Source organism: Scylla paramamosain, chromosome 15, assembly GCF_035594125.1.
Source record: "Scylla paramamosain isolate STU-SP2022 chromosome 15, ASM3559412v1, whole genome shotgun sequence".
In the NCBI taxonomy this organism is placed as follows: Eukaryota; Metazoa; Arthropoda; class Malacostraca; order Decapoda; family Portunidae; genus Scylla; species Scylla paramamosain.
In genome coordinates, this window is record NC_087165.1 from 6,734,862 (window position 1) to 6,745,899 (window position 11,038).

Genomic DNA, 11,038 nt, shown 5'->3' on the forward strand with positions numbered 1-11,038 from the left:
GATCAAGGGTCTAAATTGTTTGCCCACTAAGGTACGGCCGCGTAGTTCACCTTACCACCTGTAATCACCGCCACTCGCCCGGATCATTTGGCAATTAGTCGTGTGTGTGGTGATTAAGCGGAGGGGCTAATGATGGGGGGGGGTGAAGTGGAGGTATGGGAGAGGGATGAAGGGAGGGGAGGAGGCACGTGTATAGGAGGGGTGAGATGAAAGAGTGTCCTCCTCCTCCTCTTCCTCCTCCACCCCACTCGTTTTTTTTGTCTCGTATGGGTGTTATTATTGTATATCATGAATTATGGGTGATTTTCCCTCCTGCCTTATTATTTCGGGAGGGGGTGGCTAGAGAGAGAGAGAGAGAGAGAGAGAGAGAGAGAAGAGAGAGAGAGAGAGAGAGAGTGCAAAATTAACGAATGATTGAATGGATTATACAAGAATGGGGAACACAAATGACTCAGCTAGATCAAGAAAGAGTAAGAAAACTAAGTAAGAAGAGTTGATGAATCAGATATCTAGATGAGTAAGGAATATCAATAAGTATAATGTGAGTAAGCTGAATGTGTCTGAGTGTGTGAGTGAGTGAGTGAGTAACAGTCTAAATGCAAACAGAATACGATTAAATGAATGAATGAATTAAAGAGTGCAAGAGTGAGGACATTGATAAACATGAGTAACCTAGATGTTTGTACCTATGAGTGAATGGGTTAAACGTTTAGACATGAACAGAACACAGATTAATGAGTGAAGGAAGAGTGACAAGTAGATAGGCTTGGTAGTGAAGCGTGAAAGAAGCGTAAGAGTGGATAGGCTGGATGTGAGGCTTTCTCGGGAGAGCGTGTAAGAGTGAGTGAGTGTGAGAGTGTGAGGGATTGCCGTAATAAGGTGGTGTTCCCTTTGTCCTGCTGTAGTGATGTAGTGTGCTGTGGTGGTGATGGCAGGCGGGAAGACTGACGAGGAGAGAGAGAGAGAGAGAGAGAGAGAGAGAGAGAGAGAGAGAGAGAGAGAGAGAGAGAGAAAGAAGGAAAAGGTAGGATGGGAGGATAATGAAAGAAAGGGAAAAGGAGAGAGAGAGAGAGAAATAAGTTAGTAAAGTGAGAGAAAAGTGAGGAGGAAGAAGAGTTAGAACAAAAGGGCACTGAGGAGGAGGAGGAGGAGGAGGAGGAGGAGAAAGAGAGGCAACCTGAAGAAGTAGGACGAGAGGATATTGAGAGGAAGAAGAGAAAGAAAATCAGACGTAGGACGAGAGGGAAGTGAGATTGAGGAAGAGGAAGGAGGAAGAGAGACTGAGTAGGGCGAGAGAGAAAGGAGAGAAAAAAAAAACAAGAAGAGGTAGGACGAGAGGGAAGTGGGGAGAAGAGGAAGAAGAGAAAGACAAGGATTCAGGAGAGAAACTATCAGAATCAGAGCAAGAGAACAGTGAGGGTGAGAGGAAAAGAAAGAAAGACCAAAAGAGAGGTCTGAGGAGGAAAGGGATAGAGAGAAAGAAAAAAAAAAGAACAGGAGAGATGGACAAGAGAGAAGTAAGGAAAAGACTAGGAAAGGGAGGACGAGAAGGTGGTAAGAAGAGGAAGGAGGAGGGATGGAGGAGAGGAATGGCCCACAGGGAGCAGCGGGAAAGTAGCGAGGGAGGACAAGGGCAGGTGTGATTAAAGAGGTTATCGTGAGGGTGTCGTTGTGAGGCAGCACTAATGACCAACTCATGACACGTGTAGTAAACCAGTGTCACTCCCCCTCTCACTATTACTCTCTCTCTCTCTCTCTCTCTCTCTCTCTCTCTCTCTCTCTCTCTCTCTCTCTCTCTCTCTCTCTCTCTCTCTCTCTCTCATCAATCACATTTTAGCATTCCACACTTTCTAGAGTTACTTCCTTTCCCTGTAATATTCTCTCTCTCTCTCTCTCTCTCTCTCTCTCTCTCTCTCTCTCTCTCTCTCTCTCTCTCTCTCTCTCTCTCTCTCTCTCTCTCTCTCTCTCTCTCTCTCTCTCTCTCTCTCCCCACCACTTCAGCACTCGCAGGACTTTCCAGTGAGTGAGACATAATTTTTATATCACATAGCAGAGAGAAGAAAACTAGTACTCGACGTGAATAGATCCGTGTACCCTGAGCTAATCCAGGTGACTTCTTCCCCATGATCACTTCAGATTAGGTTAAGGGAGTTTATGATAAGGGGAAGTGTTTGAGGTGAAATCATCTTCATGGGACAATTTAGGGTTTAATGAAATCCCTAATGGAAAATTTATGGAAATTACTCAATTAAATAAAAAAAATATATGTAGATATAGTCTTAGAAGAGGTGCTATTGGAGGCATTAAGAGATACCCATAAGGATGTAGAGTTTGCAAAAGGATACAATGTCACGGTTTTCTCACGTTCTACTATGTTTACGGTCAATATTTCGGAGCAGTTTGCATTCCTGTGTTTGGCTTGACCTACTCGCGCCTTGAACTTGGGGCAGAGTTTTTAAAGTAGGAATGAACATTGGTCACGGAAAAAACCACCTCACACGTGCGCGGTGGGTATTTTTAGCGGGTATTTTTTGGAATTTGTCGCGTTTTTTTTTTTTTTTTTTTTTTTTTTTTTTTTTTTTTGAGTGGATGTTCTTGTTCTTCCTCTTTTTTTTTGTGGCATCTCCTTTCTTCTTCTTCCTCTCGTTCTTGTTCTTGCTCTTCTTGTTCTTCTTCATTTGGATGGTGTGGTGCAGTGTTTTAGTATTCTTTTATTTATTTATTTTTGCTTATTATTCATGTATTTATTACTTAACAATTTGTTTCTATATATATTGGTTTAAGAAAAAATCGTTCTTGACTTCTTTTTCACTCATTCTTATTTTCATTGTGTGGTCTGTTGGTATTAGTATAGAAATATTCACTAAGAGATGTGGAATATTTTGTTACACCACCTTCATCCCTCCTTCCCTCCCTCCCTCCCTCCCTCCCTCCCTCCCTTTCTCCCTCCCTCCCTCCTTAAGACTTCTCGTGCGTCGTAACAGTTAGCAAGTTTGAGAACCGCCTCCCAACGTGATGTGGCGAAAAGTTTAGTTGTTGAGTACACACTTCCACTACAAGCAGAACCATCATGGGGTCAGTGAAGTCTCTGTAGATGAGGAAATGTATCGGGGGTCAGTGTCAGTTATGTTTGTTGTTGTTCTTCCTTATCTTGGTGGTGATGGTGGTTTTCATTATGCTTCTGCTGCTTCTCCTGCTCCTGCCTCTCTTATATCCTTCTTCTTCTTCTTCTTCTTCTTCTTCTTCTTCTTCTTCTTCTTCTTCTTCTTCTTCTTCTTCTTCTTCTTCTTCTTCTTCTTCTTCTTCTTCTTCTTCTTCTTCTTCTTCTTCTTCTTCTTCTTCTTCTTCTTCTTCTTCTTCTTCTTCTTCTTCTTCTTCTTCTTCTTCTTCTTCTTCTTCTTCTTCTTCTTCTTCTTCTTCTTCTTCTTCTTCTTCTTCTTCTTCTTCTTCTTCTTCTTCTTCTTCTTCTTCTTCTTCTTCTTCTTCTTCTTCTTCTTCTTCTTCTTCTTCTTCTTCTTCTTCTTCTTCTTCTTCTTCTTCTTCTTCTTCTTCTTCTTCTTCTTCTTCTTCTTCTTCTTCTTCTTCTTCTTCTTCTTCTTCTTCTTCTTCTTCTTCTTCTTCTTCTTCTTCTTCTTCTTCTTCTTCTTCTTCTTCTTCTTCTTCTTCTTCTTCTTCTTCTTCTTCTTCTTCTTCTTCTTCTTCTTCTTCTTCATAACCATATTTAGATAGTTTAGTTTCTTTATTATGTTATCTTTTATATCCATTTTTTCCGTAGTTGGAAACAGAACAGTAAGAAGAACACATGTACATTAGAGGACGTGCGTCAGCGTCTTCCTGTCAAGTCGTTAAGGCTCCGGGGTTTACGTGTTTCACCTCCTCCTCCTCTTCCTCCTGAGCGCGTCTAAGTAGTGAGAGTTGCGGGGGAAGTTCCTGATTTACACTTGCAAGGGCTTGAGTGCAGCTCCTTGAAACTCGTCGTAAATTAGATGGCCAGGGAAGTTTGTTTCCATCAGTATAATCAACACCTTTAGTAGTATTTTGTCATTCGGTGAAAAAAAAAAAAGTAAAAGTATTAGAAAAAATAATAGAAAAACGAAGCACGAACTTTTGTGTGTGTGTGTGTGTGTGTGTGTGTGTGTGTGTGTGTGGAAAGGCATTTTCTCATCTGATTAAACTATCAAGATTATTTTTTTATTTTAGTTTATTTCAGACAGACAGTATTGGTAGGGCTGGGCATAATGTGAATATGTAGCTAACGGGGAGGGGCGGGAAGGGGAGAGGGGAAGAGGGTAAAGCTTATACTGTACGTCAAGCTGTAGTGCGGAGGAAGCAAGGTAGGAGTAAGGACCATACGTGTTAAGTCCCAACTCGTGTGACGTCGATTTATTTCCTGAACAGATCATCGCTTCCATCACCTCATTCTTAATACGTCACTGTCCTTATCCTAGTGTTTACAACGTTCACCAGTTCTTCACAATCGTCCTCGCCATCTACGTCAATGGATCCTAATGTTCATTGTAATTCTTCTCACCGTGTACACCTTCCTTAGTCTCTCCTCACTAGGTTTTTTTTTACACTTTCCTGCTTCCCTATCTCCTTCACAATCTCGTACGCTTATTTCTTCCCTACTACTGCGCTTCGCATATTCCTGACATTTATTCTAACTGTATTCAATTTTCTTTTTCTCTCCGTACTACCAGAGTTTTGTGTTCGTATGCTCCTCATTCTCCGCCATCTTATAATTTTTTCTCATATCTAACTCACCACCACAGTATGTTCTTTTTTTTCCTGTGTCTAATCCTCAGTCAACCCTGTCACACCTCCCACGACCTCCACAAGCCCTCCTAACCCACATACTAATGCCAGAGCCATCCCCACCCATTCCTCCTAGCAGTTCTTAACACTTCCTCCTCATCCACTCCCGTCGTTCTTGTCGAAGCTTCAAATTGTTCACCTAATATTATAACTAATAGGCTTGGTGCCTCATAGTTATAGTGGCTTGGTGCATGAAACCCAAAGAATTCAATAGACATCCTTCTTTACTTAGCTGGAAGTCATAACAGTCCTAGTATGTCATAGTTCGATGTTCGTTTGGTGCTTCAAACCCAAAGAATTCAGTACAGATACTTATCCATTCTTACTTTGCTGACAGATTGTCAACCTCCAGACCTGAATAAGCTCCTCTTAAGTTTTCTTATTCTAGCTTTTATAGGAGACCCAAATGCTGGAATTTTTTTTTTTTTTTCTGTTTTTTGTCCGAGCCTTCCTCCCCTGTGCATTAAAGAAGAAAATGCAAAGGATTCAATTGTTCAATGTCAATCTTCCTGACAATCTGTCGACTTCCACACCTGAGTTAGCGCTTCTTTTAGTATTCTTTCCTGATCTTGTATGGGAGAAACAAATGGTGGCCTTTATTTTTATGATCTTGTCCTTGGCTCTTCTCCCGTATGTATTAAAAAAAAAGTGAAGAAAATAAAAATAACCAACCTTACCTTCTCATGTACCCATTTGCACCTGACCAGCTGCCTCCTTCCCTCAACCATCCTGCAACCACCCTTATTCTCTCCTTCCCTTCTCATGCCACTCTCTTCCCCTCTTGTCCTTCACTCCCAAGGCTGCTTCTTCCTACATACATCCATGCCCTCCTGGTATGACGGTCACGGACATGGGCAGATGTGTGTGTGTGTGTGTGTGTGTGTGTGTGCGCCCGTCCGTCCGTCCGTCTGTCCAATAATCCATTGTGTTCATAATTTATCGGAGACGGCGACAACGAATGGTGTGTGTGTGTGTGTGTGTGTGTGTGTGTGTGTGTGTGTGTGTGTGTGTGTGTGTGTTTGACAGTGACTACGTAGGCGTCTGTAGGAAGGTATCACACACACACACACACACACACACACACACACACACACACACACACACACACACACACACACACACACACACACACACACAGTGACTTTGTATGGATTTATTTCGTTTCTCTCTCTCTCTCTCTCTCTCTCTCTCTCTCTCTCTCTCTCTCTCTCTCTCTCTCTCTCTCTCTCTCTCTCTCTCTCTCTCTCTCTCTCTCTCTCTCTCTCTCTCTCTCGTGAATACTTTATCGTAAATTTCATCACTTCCTTTTTCCTTTTTTTCTTTTCTTTTTCTTTCTTTTCTCTTTCTTTTCTCGATCTATTTGGCGCATGTATTTCTCATCGTTTCTATCTGCTTGTCGCATGCATTCCTCTCATCACTGTTTGTTATCATTCACGACATCACATGGAGGACGAGACACGATGAAATTGTTTTCTTTATATCGCCTAATTTCCTTAATTGTACTTGGTCTCCTTCCTTGCTTTCTTGCTTCATTTTGTTGTTACTTTGTCTTTTAACCTCCTGTACCCCTTCCTTCTTCCCTTCATTCCTCTCTTAGCTCTCCCCACCTTTCTTCTTTCTTTCCTTCTGTTTCCTCTCCTCTCCTCTCTTCTCTTGCTCCCTTCATTTTATACTTACTTTGTCCCCTAAGCTTCTCTATCCTTCCCTCCTCCTTTCCTTCCGGCCATTTCTTCTACTTTGTCCTTGCATCCTTCCTCCATTTTATGTTGCCCTTTACGTCTCCCAACTTTCCCCACCTCTGCTTTGCTTCTTTCTTCCTTCTTTCCTCCCTTGCTTCTTATATTCCTTCCTCCTTTCATTCATTCATTAATTCATTCATTTCATTCTATCCATCCATCCATTCATCCTACCTTCCTAATTTCTACCTATCCCTCCTTCCCTTACCTTCCTAACCTTCCGCACCTTCCTCTCTTTCAATCCTCCCCACTTCTCCCCCCCCCCCTTCCTTCTTCCTCACCCAGTCAGTCCCCCTCCACTCCCTCACTCTTGCCCCTCTTTCCCGCCACCGCCGCTCCTCAATAATTCATTCCCTCACTGGAGTATGGCGTTCGTACTTCGCTATTACATATCCTCCCTCAGGTTCTCCTCCCCTCAACGCCACGTGCCACCACCCCCTCATCCCTTTCCCTCTCCCCACTCTTTCACCCGACTCTTCCCTCTCACCTCACTCACTCGCTGTTCTTGTTCTCAGGTTGTCCGCTACCCTCACTTTCCTTTCCTCATCGCCATATTTTTTTCTATCACCCTATCCTTCGTCTGTCAAGTTTGTCAAGTTACCGTCGCTTCTTTTGACTATGTGTAAAGGTTTTGTTGTCTTATCCCTACTTTCACAGGCTTCAGTAGAGGTTATTTAGTTTTCTAGGGTGTTTTCGTGATTCCGGTGGTGATTAACAGTGATTTTGCGCAACCAGTGGGAGAAACAGACATGAGGGCATAACTAACTATGGTCTGAAAATTTTTGTCCTGATGAAAGCTGTTTAAGAATACGAGTTTCATACTCTGCTAGCTCTACTTACGTCAGTCACCTTATTTTACCCCTTGATTCCTACATCCACACCACTACTTCGTTCTCACAACAACAATAATTACTACTACTACTACTACTACTACTACTACTACTACTACTACTACTACTACTACTACTACTACTACTGCATGTCCGTCAGTTCTCATTTGTCTTTAATCCTTATCCTACTAAGTCTTTGTTATTCCTTTGGCTAATCTTTAGTTTCATCCTCTATCTTCTTCATCGGTCTTTCTTCTTTCCTCTATCCTTCCTCCATCCCTCCTTTCCCATCTCCGTATTTTTCCACCCGTAATGCCCACCCACTGCCTCACCATTTAATATTCCCCCTCTCCCCGTCACCCTCCCTGCCTTCGTCTCCTTATCCTCTTCCCTCTTTACCCTCTCCTATTTTTCCCTTCAGTAACCCTCCCCTCCTTACCTTCCACCCCACTTTTCCCCCTCCCTTTTTTTCCTCTCCTCCCCCCCTTCTTCCACTCCCTGCCTTGTCTCATTTGTTTTGCAGCGTCTCTTTCCGTCCCTTCCCCTTCTCTCCCCTTTCCCTCGCTCCTCACCCTCCTTTTACTCCTAATTGGCTGGTCCCTTCATACTTAACCACAATTGGTTGAAATAAAGAGGGTAAGGAGAGAGAGAGAGAGAGAGGGGAGGGAAAGAAGAGTAGTAGGAGGGATGGGGGGTGAAGGACATTTTCCCCTCCGCCCCTCCTTCCATCCCTCTTCTCTCTCTGCCTTCGTAATTTATTTATGTTTTCCGTCGGTCTGGATCCGTCATTGCGGGTATGGATTAGAGGTGTATGGATTAGCCACGGTTTAGGGTTTACCAATACCGTCGCGCACCGCCCAGCCGCCTTCCAGCTTTGCGGTCACGTGCATGGGATAGAAAGTGTGGGACCGCATTCTCGTCTCCCCAACTCGCAAACGTTTACTAGTTCTGTCGCAGAATTGATATGAAAGGCCACACACAGTTTGTCGTTCTCATGGTGTTTTACTTTAGTGATGCCATGGAATTTTTGTTAAATCAACACTAGAATCATGAAAATATCCTTAAAATCTTTAGTTCTTTCTTCAGGACTGTTTTCACAAGGTAGTCGTGTTTTCGTGGATGTTTTCTGTAATGATGGCATGGAACTGTTGTTAAATAATTTTTATAGTCATGAAAATATCCTTAAAAACCACAGATTAAACCTTTAGTTCTCTGATCAGGACTGTTTTCAAAGGCCACACTGATGGTTATTCGTGTTCTTATGAGTGTCCTCTGTAATAATGTCACGGAATTTTGTTGAACCATCTTTAGAATCGTGCAGATATCCTTGGAAACCTCAGTTTCTTCCACTACAGCTTAAATGTTAGACTCTACACTACTATTGACGAAACTAGCAGTCTACAGTGAAAATTATATATATATATATAATATATATATATATATATATATATATATATATATATATATATATATATATATATATATATATATATATATATATATATATATATATATATATATATATATATATATATATAATTTTTCTTTTTCAAATGTGATTTTCTGATTGTAGCAATGATTTAGGATTTTGGATCATCAGTGGAATAACCAATATGCTATAGTGTAAGTCACGGGTTTTCAAAGCGGTTTTCATGGTTCTAGTGATGAGTAACAAGATCCTGCATCAACAATGGAGGAAATAAAAACGTCAGAGCTCAGCTAATTATATTAGCATTAAATGCCTTAAAATTAATATTCCTTATGAGAACCCAAAGTGTTTCAAAATTCATGCCTGAGTTCTTGGAATATTATAAGTTTTATCTTTTTAAGTTAATTCGTCTCTCTCTCTCTCTCTCTCTCTTTAGGATCAAGTTAAGCTTGTAATATCCCATCTTTTTATAAGCAAATATCATTATATCTTTTGGTCTATGTACGTACATTGTTTGCATACACCACTTCATCAGGTGATGAGTTCCATTGATCTATTGCAGCAGCTACTTGTAAAGCTATTTTTGCGCATCGTGTGAGAGAGAGAGAGAGAGAGAGAGAGAGAGAGAGAATTTCATTATTAGAAGTGTCAAGGAGTCAGGAAGAATGATTAACTGTTTGGCAGAAGAGGGAATGAGGGAGGGAAGGAAGCAATAAATTAAACTTTGAGTCAATCCTTGGTTCTTAATGTGTTTTGTGTGCTCCAATATTTAAATATGTCAATTTTGTGTGGATAAGACTGCAGATACTTACTGCATCTTTCACTATGTGAAGAAAATTATTGTATTCTGCACTGTTCTTAATACTACAAGGTAACCTGAAAGTCTGGATTCTGTAAAAAAGTATCTTTAATCATTTTCATTCAACAGTATCTGCCTATATGATTCACTTATTAGTACCAAGTATATTTCTTCTTTTGACAAACTCATATCCAGTCTGCAAAAATAAATAAATAAATAAATAAATAAATAAATAAAAATTGTAATTTTGCTGATGTGAAGACTTTAAGATCACCCAGTTTATGAAGGCATGTATATGAAGGTATGTACTGCTCCCCTGCAGGGTCATAACGTTACATCACGTACCCTGCTAAATAAGTATGACAGTTAAATTTAGATTATAGAACTGTACATGTTTCCCTTTAAAGTACAGTCACCCCAATATTAACTCTATTCCTTGCCTCCCCAGGTACAGCATTATCCCCTGTGAAAACCAGCCATGGCTCATCAGGGCAGAGTGGTCCAGGGGAGGTGGTGAAGGCCGAGTCCCCTACCAGTGACTATGGTGACGAGTCCTCAGACGCCCTAGAGCCCGGAGAGCTGACCCTCAATGACCAGCCTCACACACAACCCTCCCGGCAGCAGCCTATCCCATACAACCCTCAGGTGAGCCTTAAGAAGCCTCCCTTTTTGGTGTGTTGCTGCTTTGTACTATGGATGACTTGTGCTTGGCCTTGTTTATGAGAGGGAGTTTCAAGACACATCCCAGAATCTTTGTTTGGAATTCTTTACTCTTCCTTTTTCGGGAGAGACTATTGGCAAAACTTCTGGAAATGTTAAATAAATATGATGTTTGTAGAATATAATAAATCACAACTTATACAATGGCACATTAATAACACAGTCTCAGAGGCACCGCCTGCATGACACCTCAAGACTATGGAATAGTTACTCAAAATTCCAAAACACAAAGCCAACATATCAGTCACACTACAGCTACCACTGATCTCTTCCTTCATTGGCTTACAAGACACAAGACTTTGCTTTCATTCACTTGACAACAGTTTTTTGCTTTCATTCACTTGACAACAGTTTATTTTGCTTTCATTCACTTGACAACAGTTTATTTTGCTTTCATTCACTTGACATTAGTTTATTATGTTCTTTGTCAGATTCAAGTATTGTGGTAATTTATTAATAAGTGGCCATGTTTCAGGTGCATATCAATGCCAAGCCTCCCTATTCCTTCTCCTGCCTCATCTTCATGGCCATTGAGGACTCCAGCAATAAGGCCCTCCCTGTGAAGGACATCTATGCCTGGATTCTGGATCACTTCCCTTACTTCAGGAATGCTCCCACTGGATGGAAGAACTCTGTTAGGCATAACCTTTCCCTCAACAAGTGTTTCCGCAAAGTGGAGAAAGCGCCCGTGAGTCACCCAACATGTTCA

At 41.5% G+C, this 11,038-nt stretch overlaps 1 protein-coding gene across 10 annotated transcripts in view; it reads left to right on the forward strand.

The window, feature by feature from the left end:
• LOC135107333 (serine-rich adhesin for platelets-like) overlaps positions 1-11,038 on the forward strand; it is a 108,977-nt gene that overhangs the window by 87,689 nt on the left and 10,250 nt on the right. For all 10 annotated transcript variants that reach the window (XM_064017049.1, XM_064017045.1, XM_064017050.1 and 7 more), the window contains 2 exons: positions 10,058-10,254; positions 10,805-11,017. In XM_064017049.1, coding sequence (XP_063873119.1) covers positions 10,058-10,254; positions 10,805-11,017 — 410 coding nt within the window. The remainder of the gene's footprint in view (positions 1-10,057; positions 10,255-10,804; positions 11,018-11,038) is intronic.